We start from the raw sequence: 18,419 nt of genomic DNA, 5'->3' as shown, positions 1-18,419 counted from the left end.
CGCAGCAAGAAAAATGAATGGGGATAGGGAGCTAGTTGATATGGTGGAAGGTTTGAAGTTCCCCACAAGCGGGTCTCCTTACACATGCCAGAAAAAAATGGACATGGAAGATCAAGGAGATATTAATATTGGAGCAAAGAAGCACCAAATGCCTCCGGCAAGTGTAATGACTAGGCTTGTACTTATCATGGTTTGGAGGAAGCTTATAAGAAACCCCAACACCTACTCAAGCCTTCTGGGCGTTACATGGTCTCTTGTTTCATTCAGGTAGCTAGCCCACTAATTACGTACTTCATGTTGTTGTTATGAATATATATTTCCGATGCATCTGTTGGTTTTCTATCCATATTAATGCACACTTTTTTCTGCATGATCATGCCACTGTTATATGGATCAATGCACACTTTTTACTGCATGATGCCACATGACTAGAAATTAAGCTGTATGCAGGACTCAAACTTTGATGCTAGCTCTCCGATCGATTCTCTACCATATAATATGGATTAATGTTCCTTTGTCTCCCTAGATCATAAGTATCTATATATATTCTGTGGTTTTTGGGAAGATTATTTTTTCGATTATTAAATTTAGGTCATTATATATTCTAACTTGTTCTTCTTTATTGTCTAATAAATATAAGAAATTTTTTTTAGCTAAAGAAATCTCATAAAAGTACGATAACTATAAATATATTTTTATTATAAAATAAATTTAACGTATTATATAAAATTACATCAATTTGTGAGTTTATTTTTATAAAATCATTTTATAACTATACCACTTGTTTAAATATAAACATTCAATGACACAAGTAACTAATTAAACCATGGTTTAATTAATTTGACTCTGGTTTGTCCTTAGATATCATATCCAAATGCCGTCCATCATCAAAGGATCCATTTCAATATTATCCGATGCGGGTTTGGGAATGGCTATGTTCAGTCTAGGTACGTTTTCTCGACTAATTAACCAAGTCATCACAAAAAATTGCTTTTCTATTCATGTATAAGTAAATTTACTACTAAAATAGTACTGGGCCCCATTTTTGTTGCAAATGAAAATGATGGCTGATCTGTAAAATGTTTGCTCAATCAGGTCTGTTCATGGCTTTACAACCAAAGATAATTGCTTGTGGAAAATCCGTGGCAACATTTTCAATGGCTGTTAGGTTCTTGACTGGCCCCGCTGTAATTGCTGCTACCTCCATCGCAGTCGGTCTTCGCGGTGTTCTTTTGCATGTTGCAATCGTTCAGGTACTGAACCATATTCATAAATTTCAAGAAATATAACTAAAGCCATGCTCAAAATTAATGAGAAATTAGCTGCTAGCTTAAAGCATTTACCCTGGTTTCGTTTACGAATTTCTACTAACTAAACGCGCAAAATAATTGACATTAATGAGTAGTACTTCCTGTCCGCATGCAGGCTGCTCTTCCCCAAGGGATTGTTCCCTTTGTATTTGCCAAGGAGTACAACGTCCATGCCAACGTACTTAGCACTGCGTAAGTAATTTAAAATTTCCCAAGTTAAGAACTACTACAGATCGAGGATGTTAAAAAAAAACAAAAAAAGGTTAACATAATTTGATGTGCATGGCATTGCAGAGTTATATTTGGAATGCTCGTCGCCTTGCCCATAACAATTCTTTACTACATACTTCTCGGCCTCTGACTTCTGGACAACAAAGGCAAGGGAAAGCAAACATACTTCTGTAAATCCTTCCAAATTAGGTTTAGGTGGATGGATATGGCAGATGCAATGTCCCGGAAAAAAATGCTTTTGGGTTTTGTTTAATTTCCTTCAATCTCAAAGATCTTTCATCAATGTCGTTTCATTTATGTACTTTTGTTTTTCTTCTATTTAATTACCCGGTTATACATGAGTTAGGTGGTAGCCAGAAAAGTAATCCAGATAGACCGATAGGCAAAGTCAAATTTGTTTGATGTACGTAGTTGCGTGGGTTTTTGCTTCACCAATTTCAAAGAACCTCTTTAATTATTTCTTCAAGTTGACTCAAAAAAGCCAGTTCGTTCTGCTCCAACCTAAATGCATGCATGCTTTAATATTCAGTTTACTAGCTAGCTTATTGGTTTATTCGATGCATGTTCGGGTGAGCGCAGCAAATTTAGAGAATCTTAAGATCATGCATGCATCAGTACTGATCTTGAATATGATCAAACATATTCATATCACAAACACGTAGAGATCATATTTAACGACACCGCGCGCATATGCGTAACATGTCACTCAAAACGTCGACAATATTGCCATTAGCTAGCATGCAGAAACTAATTGGATCATGAGATCTCATCTTGAGAAGTGAGATAAAGAAAATTATGATCAGTACAGCCTTGAATTTGTCGGTTTCATTTCATCAAATTATTATTAAAATTAATCTGCACGTGAATGGTTGGGTTTGCAAGTAATTAATTAATAGCACGAGTAGTACTGGCGGTTCAAAGTAAAGGGCAGCTTCAACGTATTGTTCCAAACCTCAAGCTTTTTTAAAGTATTAATGGCTTTACGTACTGGTCATGATACTCGATCTATGCATTAAATATATTTTTGTGCTGTTAAAACGCTGAAGCATGCATGTGACCTACTGATGGGATAGGACGGCCTGTTTTGATCTTCAAGTTTAAATTTGGATTTTAAGTCCGTTTGTAATTTCAACTTATCAGAATTTAGTCTAATTTTAAATTAAATTTAATATTTAAATACATAATTATTAAATTATTAAACTCATCTCAATTCAGAACATCTTTATATGTGAGAATCATAATCTTTTTCAATTCAATATATTTTTACACGCGAGACCTATAATTTTTTTTAACTTCTCATAAATACTTTTAAACTCATCTTAACATTCAAATACATTTAAATTCATTTTAGGTGAACCCTATAAAACCCACTCCACTATCTCAACTCATTACTGTTCATAAAGAACTCAACTTATTTTAACTCAACATCTAAATGAAGTCTAAGACCTTGTTTGTTTTCGTATATGAGATGAGATTAAATGAATTGAGATTAAATTTAAAATTAAATAAAATATTATTAGATTATATTATTTTAATATTATTTTTATTTTAAAATTTAAAAAATTGAATTGTTTATTTTATTTTATATAAAAGTATAAAAATATTATAATAATTAAATAAGATGAATTAAAAATAATTATAAAAATAAAGAATCCTAAATCTCATTGACCTACTATATATATATATATATATATATATATATATATAAAAGGAAAATGCTTTACCTCTCGATAAAGCATTCCAATAGTGTGCCCCGAGAAAAGTTTTTTTATTTTATAATATTGTGAATTTTTTTTTAAAGGTCATTAAAAAATATATAAAAAGAAAAAAACAAGGATTGCACTCATAGGAGAATCTCTCGATAGATATAGTGCTACCCTATATATATATAGTGGCGTTGACGACAAAATTGGTTTCTACCTGCTGCATGCAGAATGGTGAGTAGACAAAAGTATTTTGTCTAATACCCAACAACGATAATAAGAGCACACAGTTTTTCTTCGGGCATGCAATGACAGGACGCACGTTACTGTGTTCCATTAATCACTCTTTTTTTTTTACAATATCTCAGCTTGGAGTTGGCTTATTGAAATCAGAATTAGATCTAAGTTAATGAAATAGTCTATAGATTGGGGATGAATGGCTGTAATCAACCATTAATTAATACGAGTCAAGCTGTACTCCTCTTCAATTGAACACATTTAATTTAATAAAGAGTCATGCTATCATTTAGAATCAGCAACATTATGCTATTTATTAATTTGTATAATTTTTCAGACCATTGCTGCGTATCAGTACTGCAATAGATTGTCTCCCACGTGGGCAGCCCAAATTTTTGGAGGAGTCTGGCGTTGCACATGAAGAAAAGGGCTAGCTTACTACTTCTGATTGCCATCTCTCAGACATCTCTGTAATAAACAAACAACAGCTGAACAATTCCGGTTTAACCTTGGACCGACATCATGCATCTACCGACACCAACAGCTCTTTCACATCACACGTGACTCTCTTTCTCTGCGTGGCTGTGAGTCTGCCATACGTGAATCAATCTATCAACGGTAGTCCCCTCAATTTGTTTGTCAAAATTATATGGGTAGTGCTGCAGCCCCCGCTGGGGGCTCCCGCCGTGTAGTATTATTTAATATATATTTTATTTAAATAATTTTTATATAGATTTTTTAATATTTTAAAATATTTTAAAAAAATAAAATAAAATAAAAATATTATTAAGAAAATATTTTTTTAATCCAAAAGTAAAAAATATATATTAAAAAATACTTTCTTAATTATGAAGTAAAAGAAAAAATTATAAAAAAATATTTTTTTATAATTTTTTATTTTACTTCATGATTAAGAAAATATTTTTTAATAATATTATGATTTTTTTAAATATTTAAAATAGTCATATTACAGCCCCCGTTGGGGGCTCCCGTTGAGCTTAACATGTACTTTTTTATGTGTAATTTTTTAATTTATTTTTTATATAGATTTTTTTTACACTTATAAATATTTTAAAAAATAAAATAAATTTAAAATATCATTAAAAAATACTTCCTTAATCAGAAAGTAAAAAAAAAAAAATCATTAAAAAACACTTCCTTAATCAGAAAGTAAAAAAAAAAATCATTAAAAAACACTTCCTTAATCAGAAAGTAAAAAATAAATCATTAAAAGACACTTCTTTAATCAGAAAGTAAAAAAAAAAAAAACACTCCCTTAATCAATTTATATATTGGTCGGAACATGTTTGCATTATTCATCCAGGGAAATCACGAGTTTCAATTTCCAAGGTACCGCAGGTCTATCTTTAGACCAGGAGTGATGCCATAGTTATCGAAAATTTGTCCCGAAAGATGTTCTAATGGTGCATTTCATTTTTTTATTTTTTTTTATGTATTTTTTTAATCAATATAAATATTTAAAAATAAATAAAAAATTTACAACATCATTAAAAAATACTTCGTAAATCATTAAATAAAAATAAAATAAATTTTAAAAAATATCTACAGGATCCATTTTCAAAATCCCAAACATTCTTTTAGACAAGTTTGGTTCGTTCAAGTCAAAAAGATTGACAAATAGTATCATGAATTTTATTTTGATTCGTTCTCAACAGTTACAAATATATTATCTTAAATATTTCACTATCATTTATTATTCTTACTTTTTACTTACTTTTTATTATTATTCATTATCATTCAATATTTTATTATTAATTTTTTATTTTTATTCACAAAATATCTAAAAATCCTTTATTATTCTTACTTTTTACTTACTTTTTATTATTATTCATTATCATTCAATATTTTATTATTAATTTTTTATTATTATTCACAAAATATCTAAAAATATCTCACTACCGGATTGATAAAAACCAATTATGCAAAATCCATATGAAAAATTCTATCCACCATACTACTTTCTTATTTTCATCTCACTAAATATGATATTACACATTTATCACCATTAAATTATCATTTATTACATGATTCTGTATTATCTAATAGTGATAAATATGTCACATATCACTTAATATGACCAAAATAAGATAAAAATATAGTATATAACATTATTCTATCGAGAATAAAGTATTTTAATTCCATATTATTTTATTATACATTTGAACAAGTCAAACAGTTCCAGTAGCTGTTCCCAATTAATATAAATCACCCACAAATTGCATTGTAATATAAATCAGAGAAACCTTGGACGTACATCAACTTCTCCAAGCTTTGGTTTCAGAAGCCAAACTGTCAACCCAAGTATAAAAAACTACATTATATTTTTGGCTCATCCAAGACAAAAAATCAACAGCACTGGCACGCCATTCCATTTTAATTGATTTGACAAATACGCAAATATATATATATATATATATCGAGAAAGAAAGCCAAATAAAATTGTATTCAAGTAAAGAATTCTCAAATCATTCATATATACAGTGTTCAGTTTGCAGACAGGCGATTAGCAAATTACTCCACATGATCTGCACAAGCCCCCTGGAGTAGGTATTACAATATTCTAATGTTAACTGTAGCAACCCAGTCGTCTATAAACAATGACACGTGACAGAAAGAGCTCTGCTTCTCTGAACTCAGAAAATTGTTGAAATTGGAGAAGTTATGTCAAGTTGAATTAATGTAATTCAAGTTTGCCAAGAATTTCATCTTTTCATTAAAATCTTCATATCAAAAGTTTAGGTATCTTGTTTGACTGATTCCCCACCATAGTTTCCATCATTTACGCTGCCATTTTCTTTGCTCAGCCTGGATATAGGTAAGGAGGAGGCTTGTCGAGGAGATGTTTTGATTGATTTCTGCTCTAGGTTAAGGTAAGTGTAATAAGACATACCAGCAATTGCCGTGAATGCTCCACAAATACTAGTTTTTCCTTGATTTGAACCAAAGAGATAGAAGTTTCCTAGAAGAAGAACACATGTTTTGAACTGCCCAAGAACAACATGGGTGATGGCAGATGTAGCCCTGTGAGTTCAGAGAAATAAAATGAAAGCAGAATGAGGACCAAAGAGCAGACCAACCAAAAATCAAACAACATACTATTCTTAAAGTCACACGCTGGCAAAACCAAAATGTTATTACTGATCGTACCAAACTTCAAGCATAGGACCCTAAAACCTTAAAGTACATGCTCCAAAAAAATCCTAAAATCTGATTCTCTTAATCATATATTCCAGTACCAAACAACTGTCATGATCTAATCCATTAAAGTCTATATCCATACCCGATATGGAATTATTTATTGTTGTTCTATGTCGGTTTGGCACCAAAAAGGACATTCATCTTATGTCGAATTTGGTAAAAGCGATCACAGTTCTATGCCAGTGGAAGAACGCTGACTTCCATCCTATGTCATTTTCGTATAAGAGCAAAACGGTCCACGAGGCGTGATGCCTTCAGAATTCTAGGAGTAATTAAGGAAAACGATTTACCACTATAAGGCTACATGTCCTGCAAACTTTACTCTCTAGAGTGAGAATGATGAAAAGCAACAAAGTAAAGAGACTGAAAACTAAATATTTCAAGCCATTGGACCAAACAGGCTATGGCATGAATAGAGGTTACTTACCCAAGTGCTAAAGCACCTGACCATTGAAGCAAGAAGCCAAGAACTGCTGATGTGAGAATAGCCAATGTGCTATTAAAATTCCAATCAAATGAGAGAGCACCGGGTGGATCTAACAGAGGAATCAAAGCAACCAGAAATAACAGGGTAATCGGTGTTGTCTTCCACATCAAGCTGTTCAATGATTTCAGACTCTTAGTAAGATGCAAACTGTGACTTTTCTTGAAGCAAATAAAAATAGAGGAAAGTTATAGAGAGAAAGAGAGACATTTGAAAAAGATTGAAACTTACGCCAAGGCTGTCCAATTCTCCTGCTGCTGCAAACTGGACCAGAGGATCTTGTTGACTGCACTAGGTATTATCCATGCCAATGCTATACAAGCACCGAAGAGGTCAAATTGGAGATCAGTGACCGTAGCCACAGCAACACCAATAGATACAACTGTAAGTGCAAGTACCTAGAAGATTTCATTGGCACGATATCAACCACATCAGAATGTAACATACATAGGCAGATCAAATAAATTTTCAAACAGTCAGAGACCGGTTCAACATCAAATTAAATCTCTAACAAAAAAAGACAAACTTGACACTCAATGTACCCAGAACTTTATAAGCACCTACCGAGTAATGTGCACACAAAGCTTATGAATGGCTGAAGAACAAAAAGAAAAAGACGAATCACAATGTTTTTGGAGCAATTAAAGAGCAATTCTAGAAGAGAGACTACAAGCAGCTACCTTGGAGCAAGAAACTCTCTTCTTATACAAAATGAATTCTGCCAGAACAATTGACGGTGTTACAGCGATCTTAGACATCTGATAAAATCCCACACTGAAAAAATAGGTAATAAACTCTGTCAGAAACGGAATACTTGATTGTGGAAATAGGAAATAACATATCTCACCTATTGTATTTTAAGCTGACATTAGCAAGCCCAGTAGATAGAGACATAACGGTGCCCAGAGCAATTAAAGTAGATGAACGTGTCAGTTTTGAGGAAGGAGATGCAGGGAGGATAGAAAAGGCTTTTAGCACAGCCATTAATAACCAGCTTATAACATAGTGAATAAAAGTGAGAAAGATAGGGAACTTGAATTTAATTTGATTAAGCACCTGAAAAAACAAATGATGCTGGATAAGACAACTGGAAAGCAGTGATTACAAATTCAATATGGCACTATATAGCTGGAAATGACATACAGAAAGGTTCGATACCAACCAATTTATTCATGAAAATAATACCAACAGCAACCACAAAATTGAAGGTAAGGGCAGCAATGGGGCCGCATCTACATTGCCGTTGACGCCTTGCTCCTTCAGACAAGCGAAATTCATTAAAAAGAGACGCTCGCAACTCTTCCAGAGCTTTTCCTGTGTTGAGGATAACAAAAAAACGAGAAAACTAAATCATATCTTGGGGACAAATATTTTCGAATCGCAAAAATCATTATCTACTTTGCACATTCTATATCCGCATATAATCATTATGTTCAATACTGAAAAATCTACAGAAAAACTTATTGTTAAGCACCTGAAAGTGCCAATTAAACAAGTAATTGAATAATGGCATCAAAGAAAGCTCCATTATTGCAAAGAAGCCTGAAAAGAGTACAAGGGAAGGTGATGGTAACGACAATAATAGTAGTAAAAAAACCCATCTCCAATAGTAAAAATATGGTAAAGACAACGACGACAATGGTCTTGCTGTCTTAACAGATTGAAGCAGGGATTTCTTCTCCAATTATACCACCACTCAAGAGTAAAAATATAGGAAAAAGATCATGGTAACAACAATAATAATAGTAAAACACCAAATAGTAGAACAAAGCAACAGGTTGAAGTCGGTTTATAAAGTTCGTCGATATAAGTAAATGAATAAAACCATGAATGAGCAGATGCAACGATAAATAATACTGCACACGATTATATTATTCGCAATACTCGTTACCCAGAAGCTTCAGTGAGAACCAGATCAAAAAATCTAAGAAACCCTTCGTAGCCGAGGCAGAGTAGTTTCAAAAATTACAGTTCCAATTGTACTAGAAATAGAGGAAGGCTCAGTAAAAAAAAAAAAGAATCGTATCAAATGACGACGGATTTTTAATAAAGTAGTTACCTTTTTCGCCAGCATCACTATCCTTGCGCTTAAGAATCTTCCTGACATCTTTCCTTACTAAGAAATTGAACATTTTACAGCTACACGGTATTCACTCTCTCTCTTTCTCTGAGAAATCAAAATGGGGTTCGCTTCTCAAAAACCCTAGAGAAGAGAAGAACGAGAGAAGCGCCGCATCAGAAGCAGAAAGGGACACATAAAAAGTGAGAGAGGGGAAGCAGACAGGCTCAGTTTTAGTTCACAATTCAAAAGGAAGACTTCGAGAGACAAGCCAAAAAGACAAATAGAATACAGAAGCGCATTAGCCAAAGCCAAACCGCATCTGTGAGTGTGAGACGGGGAAAAGAGGAAAGAGAGGGAACATGTAGAGCGAGGAGAGCGATGATGACGGAAAGGAAAAGCTGTCGGGCAGATAGTTAGAGCAAATCACGGATTGCGGAAGAGCCAACCGACAGCGAGGCGAGGTACTAAGTTTGTAACATGGTGTTACTGTTCTTATTCATCGGGTATATATATTATATTATATTATATACAATTTTAATTTTGGTAATAATATAGTATAATGCGTGTGAGGATCATGATCGACGGTGGATGAACCTTTTATGAAAAAGACACATGTTTTTCGAATTCGGCTATGGATTTAAATATTTAATGCGTGCCGGAATTACTCCCCAAAATAAATGCCCCTTGATATGGCACCATATGCCACATGTCATGTTAAAAAAATTTAAAACATAAACATGAAGTAGTATAAGAAATTTAGGATTAGAAGTTATGTTGTTTTGAATATATATTTTTTACTAACTCACGTGATATCATATTTGTGGTGTCACGTAAAGAAGACAAAATGAATAGTATAAATTAAAAAATTTTACATAGAACCTATACCCAATTACACCATATATCTCTATTTTATTAATATTTGATTTATCATTTTTATCATTTTATCTTAATGTTTAATTATATATATATATATGTTTAAATAGAAAGTTACAAAATAAAGAAAAATACTTGTTTATATATATATATATGAATAAATCAATAATTTATATTAGATGCTTAGTAATAATGCGGACATAAAAATCAAGATTCGTGTTCATTCAACTTCGAATGTGATTTTAATAAGGTTCATAAAAATTTGAAATTTATGGACATCATATTAAGAATAAAACGAAGATATTTATTCATATATAATATATTCTCTCTGCATTTTTAATTCCTATACCAAACGTTTTAGAATTCCATTTATTTATTTATTCTCTCTTGGATGAGATAAAGCGGGAGTGGCATAGCACCGTCCTAACCAAAAACTGCGGCATCCTTCTTCCTATAACCAAACGCCCGTACTTGACTTGACTCAACCAAACCCAAACCGGCCCCTACACAAGAACAGCCACGCTTCGTCCTGAAATTTGAGATTCCATTCCTCTGCTCAAAGCCTCAACCCGACCCACCCACCTAAAATGCGCTCCAAACCCGAAACACAAACCTTCAGCGCTTCGATGGAGCCGCTGTCGTCCGGCTCGGTGGACCCGATCTTTCACCTCCTCCGGATCCTCCCTTTCAGCTTCCTCCGCCTGCCCAAGCTCCGCCTCAAGCTCCCAACCCTAACCCTCCCCTCCCCGATGACCGTCTACGCCCTCGTCCTCCTTACCTACTTCATGGTGGTCTCCGGCATCGTATACGACGTCATCGTCGAGCCCCCCGGCATCGGATCCACCCAGGACCGCGCCACCGGCTCTGTACGACCCGTCGTCTTCCTTCCCGGACGCGTTAACGGCCAGTACATCGTCGAGGGCCTCTCGTCTGGGTTCATGTTCGTGCTTGGAGGCGTCGGCATCATTCTCATGGACCTCGCGCTCGACCGCAACCGCGCCAAATCCGTCAAGGTCTCCTACGCCACCGCGGGGATCTCCTCCGTGGTAATTGCTTACGTGATGAGTATGCTATTTATTCGGATCAAGATCCCGGCTTATCTTAGTTGAACTTTTTGCAATTCGGTTTGGAATCGTATATGTTTCTTCTATGTTCCGCGGGATTCTATTCTAGGTTGATTTCTTGAGATGAAGTTTTTGTATGGATCATGGATATCTTCTCAACTCAATAGCGCTACTTGTTAGGTTTTTCCTATTTATGAATCATTGCCATTATTGTGGTTGTGTTGGATGTTGCCATTATCTATTAGCGCGTGATCTGCTTGAGTAGAATATCTCTGCCTATCCGGACGACAGGACCATGGTTTGAATCATATATTCAGTTCTCATTTCCTGTTTATTTGTTTATGTAGGAATAAATGTAACGTTTTAGTTCTGGGATTTAAAGTTCCTCCTTCGAATGATGCGAACTGATTGCTTGATGTTGTGACATGATTAGTCTAGCTCCATTTTGTTACCCCTACCTGAAACCCTGTATAAGATTTAAGTTTATGCATGAGCTAAATGCTGCATTTCTGGGCTAGATCAATAGCTTCTGTGTGTGTCGTGTCAGAGTTAGTATCTGTATTTCTGCTTGCCCAAATATAATATAAAGTTTGAACACGAGATGCCATGCTTCGTTCTTATTTTCATATTTTTTTGGTCTATGAATGGCTAGTTTGTGAATGTGCATGTGAGTTTCCTTAGGATTCAATGGCAGTCCCTCAGGGCCAACAAGGCATAATGCAAGTCAGAAACAAGAGAGGCAAGCATACTCTGTACTAATAAACAGATTAAAACATAAAATTCTAATCCTAATTGGGTGGGAATTACTGTATAATAGTATTCATGAATTTAAAAAGCTGTCTTGATCAGAAAATGGGGATTGTGACAATGTTGCAGAGTTCAAGTCTTTGTTCTTGTGCGTGTGCGCGTGTGTGTGTGTGGTAATGGAAGCGATTATGGGTATATCTTGAGCTTTGATTGAATTGGTGACTGGTGAAGGGGTGGGCTGAGGACACCAAAAGCAGCATGAAAGGAGTATACTCCTTTGAACCAAAACATATAGTGATGTCTGACTGCATTTATGGTAATTTGCTTTTTGTTAACATTGCATTTGCTTGATTCCTCATTCTCATATTGTGACCTATCGAAAGCTAAATATAGTTGGTTGTTTTGATATAATATTTAAAATTTAGGCAATTGTTTTAAAATCGAAATGGTAGAATGTGACGTGTGACCAGGAATTGAATTTCGAGTGTGTATTTATGTGCGCATGTGTGTTGATGGGGTGCTTCGTGCTGATTTTATTACCACTTGTGTGCTCCAGAGCTTGTCATGCATTCATGCTTTTGCATTTGCTTCCTCTCGATCACCATTCATTCTTTTAAGCTTTCCTCAACAGACGTCACTTTTTTATTTTTTTAAAGTAAAAGGCATCACTTTCTTATTTCATTGTTAATTACTTGCCCCATCTTTTTCAATATCTATAGCGCACATTAGGACCAGCTAGAGCTGCTGCTCATGCGAGCTTCTATCAAGGCTTTTATTCTTGGGACTTAAATTCTGCTCTTTTAGTTTCAAATTGCTGAAAATTTGCCTCATTTTCTTGTGAGCGCTGCTTAGCAATTTTTACAGCAGCGGTATCTCGTTGCTATCAATACTTCTATACTGACAGTTTCGAAAAGCATGGGTTCAACCCTTTGTACCTGCGGTTCTGCTGATTGTTATCATTTTAGAGTGTCTCTCGTAGGCACTATTTGTTCTTTTGTCACCTATTCTTTTAGGGTAAAATTTGCGTTGCACTCTCTATTTATCAAAACCGAGACAATGTACTAAAGAGTAGTTAAAAATTACAACGTGCCTCTCCCATTTAGGATCAATGTTTAAGATTATCTATGTCACTTATCTTTTTCACTCATCTTGATGTAAAAAAATATGTAAAAGAGAGTATTATTTATCCAAATTTGATAGTCTGAGGGCGAAAGTGCTAGTTTTGATAGTATGGGAAGAAAAATTAATATCTTCATTACTTAGAAAAGGGCTTAATATTCATAAAAACAGCATTCAAAGGGAAACTAATAATCATGATGTTTATTTGGTGTCCCCAACATGATAACCGTCTTGCATGGTAGCGTGGTAGATGATACAGTGAAAGCAGCCCCACCCATCTTTCCGATCCACACACACTAATTTACAGTCTTAAAAAAAAACTACATCACTACAATCAAACCCCAAATAAAACATTTACAGTGAAACTTAACTCAGAAATTAAGGGTTTTGTGTGTTCCAAAGATACTGTTGATTGCACCTCATCTAGTAAAGTATGTCCGGGGAGAGAAGAGGCGACGTGGGGAGAACATCCCCATATACCTTGGCGAAGCAAGGCCATCAATGGACCGATAGTCGGGCATGATGAACCCATCGCGGTCTTCGTGAGTGCCATGATGTCTTGTGTTCCCACTGAAGGTCCCATACTTGACCAACTTCCCAACCCACGATGATTTCTTCTTTTGCGGGCTCTTGTGGCCGGCATTCATCTTCTCACTTAGATACTCTCTCACAGCATGCATTCCTTGTTCCACCACGTCGCTAGGAGGTGAAGTGAGCGGGTTCCCATCCACACTGAGCTTCTGGAGCTTCTTGAGACAACCCATGGAGTCAGGCAGGGTTGTAATCTTGTTATAGCTGACATCCAGCTCGACAAGGTTGATGAGAAGGCCTATGGAATAGGGTAAGGTGTCGAGGTACTGGAAGTTTTGGCTTACATTTAGGACTTCGAGGTTGACGAGGTTCTCGAGGTCTGTGGGGAGGGATCTGAGGCAATTGAGGCGAGCATCCAAGACGCGCAGGGAGGTCAGGTGGGAGGTGGAGCTTGGGAGAAAGACCAATTTGTTTGAGTTGACACACAGCTTCTTGAGGTTAATAAGCTCAAAGCCAATGGTGTCTGGGAGCTTCATCAACTTGTTAAAGTTGGCATTCAGTTCTTCCAAGGATCTGGTAGGTGAAAATACAAAAATGTCAGCGGAAAAAAAGTCATACAAATGTAATGTAAATTATACCGATCGACTTTTAACCAATCGGACGAGTCTCCCAAAATATATATATATATATATATATATATATATATGCATCCAAGAATTAGAAACATATTTTCAACATCAAGATTTCTATTAACCAATGATATTTAGGTTGGAAACCCTCCTTATAAAAAAACAAAAAAAAAATAGCCTATTCAGTTGTCACATCTTTAAGCAACTCTAATCTATCCCGTGCACGTTGCAGATTGGAAGATCTCAAGATGCTAGATCTAAAAAGAGCCACTTGTTAATTGGCTAGATATTCATACAACAACAAATATTTTATTATTATTATTATTATTTTTACTTTCTAATTTGTAGTCCTGAAAGTCAGATTCGTAAGTCATATATATATATATATGGGTTGCTTTCATAATTTTTGTCTTATGAACTATAAATCATATCCTAGCATTTATTGTTGAAAATTCTTCGTTTTGGTTGTGATAAACGTTTATTACACGTTAACGGAACATATATATATATATATATATATATGTTCTTCCCAAACAATTATATATATGTTCTCTAAGAAAAATAACCTACTCTTAATGGTACATGCAGAGTCTTTAGAAAATCATGTTTCCCTATGAGAAGTAATTAAGCTGTTTTTATCATGTATATATATAATCATATATATATATATATTTATTAAGCTCAGAATATATATTCAATATTCATGATGTAGTGAAGAGGAAAATATATATCTTTATAGCTTTTTTCGTTTTTGTTTTTCTAATATATATGTGGACTTCGATCGATCATGCTTTGTAGTTTGTACGCATGCGAGACAAATGCTGCCTTAAGTAAATTAAAGATAATTTACTGGTGCATCTCTGTCGTCATTAGTAACTACTTTATCCGAGGGAAGGAAAGAGTCAATGGAGCAGATCGAATGCAAGTAAATGCATGCTTTGTAAAAGTCAACAGAAGCCCGGCCCCATCCGAATATTTATTCACAGCTAGCCAGCCATTAATTTCATTCGTCTAACTGCATGTCGTTGAGCCTGCCCAGGAAGAAAAAAAATGTCTTCCGTTTTTTATTAGTTTCTTACATATGAGTCCTTACCCATGACAAGTTTGCAGCTGTCATTTCTGCAACTTTTTTTTTTTTTTCCCAGTCTTTAATGATCTTTATTGTCCATTAATATTTACGGTTGATCCTATAATAAAATTACTTGATGTGCCGCATGTTAAAAAAAGCTCACGAGGAAAGGACAAACCTGCAGTTTTCAATGGTTTTTGGTAGGGAATCAATAAGGTTGCCGGAGACATTCAGAACCTTGAGCTTAGAAAGACAACCGATCGAATTTGGGAGCGACTTAAGCTGATTTGAGTGCACGTCCAATATCATCAGATTAAGCAGTCTCGCAATTAAGGACTCCGGTATGCTCTGTAAAATATAGATCAACAAAATATAATTAGCTGATCATAGAAGTTAGAAGTCTCGGATAAAGATTAAGAAGTTCCAAATAATTATTATTTTTTATCAATAATCTTCTCCAGGCTCCAGTAATCGAGCCATAACATAACATGGGGGAGTTTTGCAAGCGATGGAGCATCTGGTTTTACCAGATTCTTAACAAGAGTATTGCACAAAACAATAAAATATAATCCTTAATTTTGTACGTGGTCCCTTTTTTCTCCTTTAGAGATTGCTCAATCGATCAGAGAGATCTAGAGAGAGAGAGAGAGGTGGAGCTTAAGTCTTAACACATGCATAGTATTGCTAAAGGGAAAAGGATGCCAAAACAAGACGGAGAAGATGGAATTCAGTCTCATACGAGTTAAGGGAGGAAAATACTGGAGCCATATATATATTATCCTACTTGCTTCAGATGAAAAGAGATATTCGTACGTACCAGTAGAAAACAAAAGAATTTGAGCTTTCTATTCATGTTGATTATTTCCAGTAACTAGAAGGCTTGTCATACTAAAATTTGTCTACTTCGAAACACAGTACAGAAGCATATATATATATATATAGATCTTGAAGTACTGTAACTCCTCATGTACCGTCTCTACCGTTATAAAAGGTAAAGAATAATTAAAGAATAGAATATTGGTGAAGGAAAATCTCTAGAATTTGGGCCAAAATAGCTGCCGAAAATACCTGAAGATTGTTGTTGGAAAGGTTGAGATTGCAAATAGTGCCTAAACTAAGGGAAGGAGTAGGGAGAGACTCCAAGGACATGCCACTCAAATCCACTATTTCCAATCTCTCTTCCTCTATGGATTTCCTTCTCTCCATCCTGTTCCTCATATGCTGCTGCTGTTCGTACATCATCCTTATAAACCCACCAAGATTTTCTTCTCTCTCTTTTTTTTATCACCCCAGAAAACGACTCAAAATTCTTATACAAGACTAGCCAAAGGAAGAGAGACAGAGAGAAATGGTCTACCTTACCTTAGTATGCGTTTTTTTGGGAAGAAAGAAGGTTATTATATTCAAACAAAGGGAAGGACTGTAAGGATGTACGGGATTGAGATCCTTAGGTAGCCGCCACGTAAGCCTGACGTTTGTTTTGGGGGGGGGGGGTTGGAAGTACAAGACCGTATAACAAGGAGTTGCGTGGCCATGTTTCCCACTTGATTAAGTCAACCCCTCCTTTTGTGTCGAAAAGTTGAAAGTTGAAACCCCTTCCACAACCCGTCGGCCGCACGAGAATCTCGCCCTACTTTTCTGCTCTCTGCAATTATTTTGTGTCAAGACTAAATCCAACTTGTAATTCTTTTACTTGTTCATTAATTTTGGCAACAAGACAACTAGGGAGTTGTAAGCAGATCGACGATGACAAGAGTAGTCCTCTTTCCTTTTAATAATTTAATGGCCGGCCGGCATTATCTTTTTGCAGAATATTTGAAGCTTTTGAAGTGAAGTAACATGATCAAGAAGGAATCATGAATGGCAATTTCCTTTTCTTTCTTTCTTTTTTTTTTTTTTTTAAAGCGAAGTAACATGATCACTATCATGGAAAGCAGATATAGCTAGTCATCACTTGAAGGTTTCAAAAGGTCATCATTCTAGTCCTCACATTTTCCACCACTTAAAAAAGATACTGCATGCATTTCCAACAGATTCTAAGGAGCATTAGATCTGATCAATCTCATCAAACCTATTCGATCGCCAAAATAAAAGATATATATGGCAACATGCTAATTAATTTAAGGTTGATAAAAGAGATAGCTTATGAAATACGGTCGAGATGTTTAATTCCATTGTATATATATATAAATTTATTCAGATCTTCCAGCTTGCAGGCACGAACATAAGGCTACGAACACAGATCATTAGCGTTCTGAGCAATAACAATATATATCAGGATTAACAAAAGAGTAAGAAATATCGAGAACTAGGAAGAGGTAGATTTCATCACAGCAGACAAATAATGTTGGAAGCTGGGGCCGGCCGGGGGCTAGATTTCATGATCACTGCGATCGAGAAGGACCCTTCATGCAGCATGGGCACATGAAGATATGCTTTGCTTGTTGAAATTGAAAAGGAATATTCATGAGAATATATATGACAGCTGCAAAATTTGACTAAAAAGGCTTCATGTTCATGATGATGATTATCTTCTCATTTCAAAATTGTTTTTCTTCGGACATTCGTAAGCACCTTCAGCCATTTAAATTTGGTTCTGATTCAACAGCTTAATTACCAAAGAACATGACATGATATCCCCCAGACCTAACCATGCAAGACTAGAAATCTGAATGTAGCAACGCATGCAGTACTGCTGCGCATGAGAACAAAGTAACTAGCTAGCAAAGAACAGGACAACCAGGTCGAAATGAAGACCTTGGTTTTTAATTTTCATTTAAAATGATATTCTATATTATATATATTAGGTCAAAATCACCCATTTTATTTTCCGCTCCACGACAAAAACCATTTCAGAGATCATTATATAATTTGGTGTAACTGCATGTGGAGCCATTTGACAAGGATATTGCTCTCATCTGCATCTGCAGGGACAAGTTTAGGATTAATGTTGTCTAAGGAGTTATATATATAAGAGGAAAACTTATAAAAAACAAAATAAAATAAAATTGAAGTCGACATATTTTCATAAAAAAAATTATAACATGATTCATATTAACTATATTAATAATTTTATTTAGCAACATTAATGTCATGACAATATTCACATGCTACGTACAAATTAACTCATTCACCAGCTGA

At 35.0% G+C, this 18,419-nt stretch overlaps 4 protein-coding genes across 5 annotated transcripts; 2 read left to right on the top strand and 2 right to left on the bottom strand.

Annotated features, from left to right (window-relative positions):
* Positions 1–16: 16 nt before the first annotated feature.
* LOC118343843 (auxin efflux carrier component 2-like) lies at positions 17–1,984 on the top strand. Its single transcript, XM_035683000.1, has 5 exons — positions 17–267; positions 862–947; positions 1,096–1,253; positions 1,426–1,502; positions 1,605–1,984. Exons 1-5 carry the CDS (start codon positions 41–43, stop codon positions 1,669–1,671), a joined length of 615 nt encoding a protein of 204 aa, XP_035538893.1. The 5' UTR covers positions 17–40; the 3' UTR covers positions 1,672–1,984.
* A 3,943-nt stretch (positions 1,985–5,927) lies between these two features.
* Positions 5,928–9,704, bottom strand: LOC109021144 (nucleotide-sugar uncharacterized transporter 1-like). Of its 2 annotated transcripts, XM_035682998.1 has the most exons (8): positions 9,244–9,338; positions 8,659–8,726; positions 8,347–8,498; positions 8,032–8,240; positions 7,865–7,958; positions 7,416–7,582; positions 7,128–7,298; positions 5,937–6,523 (listed from the first exon to the last, which is right to left on the bottom strand). In XM_035682998.1, the coding sequence occupies exons 3-8, from the start codon at positions 8,356–8,358 to the stop codon at positions 6,238–6,240; spliced, it is 939 nt and encodes a 312-aa protein (XP_035538891.1). In that variant the 5' UTR covers positions 8,359–8,498; positions 8,659–8,726; positions 9,244–9,338; the 3' UTR covers positions 5,937–6,237. The 2 variants fall into 2 exon arrangements, with proteins under 2 accessions (XP_018859251.2, XP_035538891.1); XM_019003706.2 differs by lacking the exon at positions 8,659–8,726 and having other exon boundaries at positions 5,928–6,523; positions 9,244–9,704.
* LOC109003342 (oligosaccharyltransferase complex subunit ostc-like) lies at positions 9,362–11,514 on the top strand. The gene is made up of 2 exons (XM_035683001.1): positions 9,362–9,707; positions 10,522–11,514. Exon 2 carries the CDS (start codon positions 10,707–10,709, stop codon positions 11,226–11,228), a length of 522 nt encoding a protein of 173 aa, XP_035538894.1. The 5' UTR covers positions 9,362–9,707; positions 10,522–10,706; the 3' UTR covers positions 11,229–11,514.
* A 1,677-nt stretch (positions 11,515–13,191) lies between these two features.
* LOC109003343 (plant intracellular Ras-group-related LRR protein 6-like) lies at positions 13,192–16,646 on the bottom strand. Its single transcript, XM_035682999.1, has 3 exons — positions 16,347–16,646; positions 15,457–15,626; positions 13,192–14,153 (listed from the first exon to the last, which is right to left on the bottom strand). The coding sequence occupies exons 1-3, from the start codon at positions 16,518–16,520 to the stop codon at positions 13,469–13,471; spliced, it is 1,029 nt and encodes a 342-aa protein (XP_035538892.1). The 5' UTR covers positions 16,521–16,646; the 3' UTR covers positions 13,192–13,468.
* Between the last annotated feature and the right edge of the window lie 1,773 nt (positions 16,647–18,419).

The sequence above is a fragment of the Juglans regia genome, chromosome 11 (assembly GCF_001411555.2).
Source record: "Juglans regia cultivar Chandler chromosome 11, Walnut 2.0, whole genome shotgun sequence".
Taxonomy (NCBI): Eukaryota; Viridiplantae; Streptophyta; class Magnoliopsida; order Fagales; family Juglandaceae; genus Juglans; species Juglans regia.
Note: the sequence above shows the minus strand (reverse complement) of the source record. Positions and strands in the feature narration are given on the sequence as shown.

Bases quoted from the DNA above. Each gene is read 5' to 3' on its own strand.
- LOC109003343 (XM_035682999.1), bottom strand. From the start codon at position 16,520: ATGATGTACGAACAGCAGCAGCATATGAGGAACAGGATGGAGAGAAGG. The intron at 15,627-16,346 runs GTATTTTCGGCA...TATATTTTACAG, and splicing joins TTTCCAACAACAATCTTCAG to AGCATACCGGAGTCCTTAAT. The intron at 14,154-15,456 runs GTTTGTCCTTTC...TTCACCTACCAG, and splicing joins AAAACCATTGAAAACTGCAG to ATCCTTGGAAGAACTGAATG.
- LOC118343843 (XM_035683000.1), top strand. From the start codon at position 41: ATGGTGGAAGGTTTGAAGTTCCCCACAAGCGGGTCTCCTTACACATGC. The intron at 948-1,095 runs GTACGTTTTCTC...TTGCTCAATCAG, and splicing joins AATGGCTATGTTCAGTCTAG to GTCTGTTCATGGCTTTACAA. The intron at 1,254-1,425 runs GTACTGAACCAT...GTCCGCATGCAG, and splicing joins TGCATGTTGCAATCGTTCAG to GCTGCTCTTCCCCAAGGGAT.
- LOC109021144 (XM_019003706.2), bottom strand. From the start codon at position 9,316: ATGTTCAATTTCTTAGTAAGGAAAGATGTCAGGAAGATTCTTAAGCGC. The intron at 8,499-9,243 runs GTAACTACTTTA...TCCTCAACACAG, and splicing joins TAGTGATGCTGGCGAAAAAG to GAAAAGCTCTGGAAGAGTTG. The intron at 8,241-8,346 runs GTTGGTATCGAA...TTGTTTTTTCAG, and splicing joins TTATTTTCATGAATAAATTG to GTGCTTAATCAAATTAAATT.
- LOC109003342 (XM_035683001.1), top strand. From the start codon at position 10,707: ATGCGCTCCAAACCCGAAACACAAACCTTCAGCGCTTCGATGGAGCCG.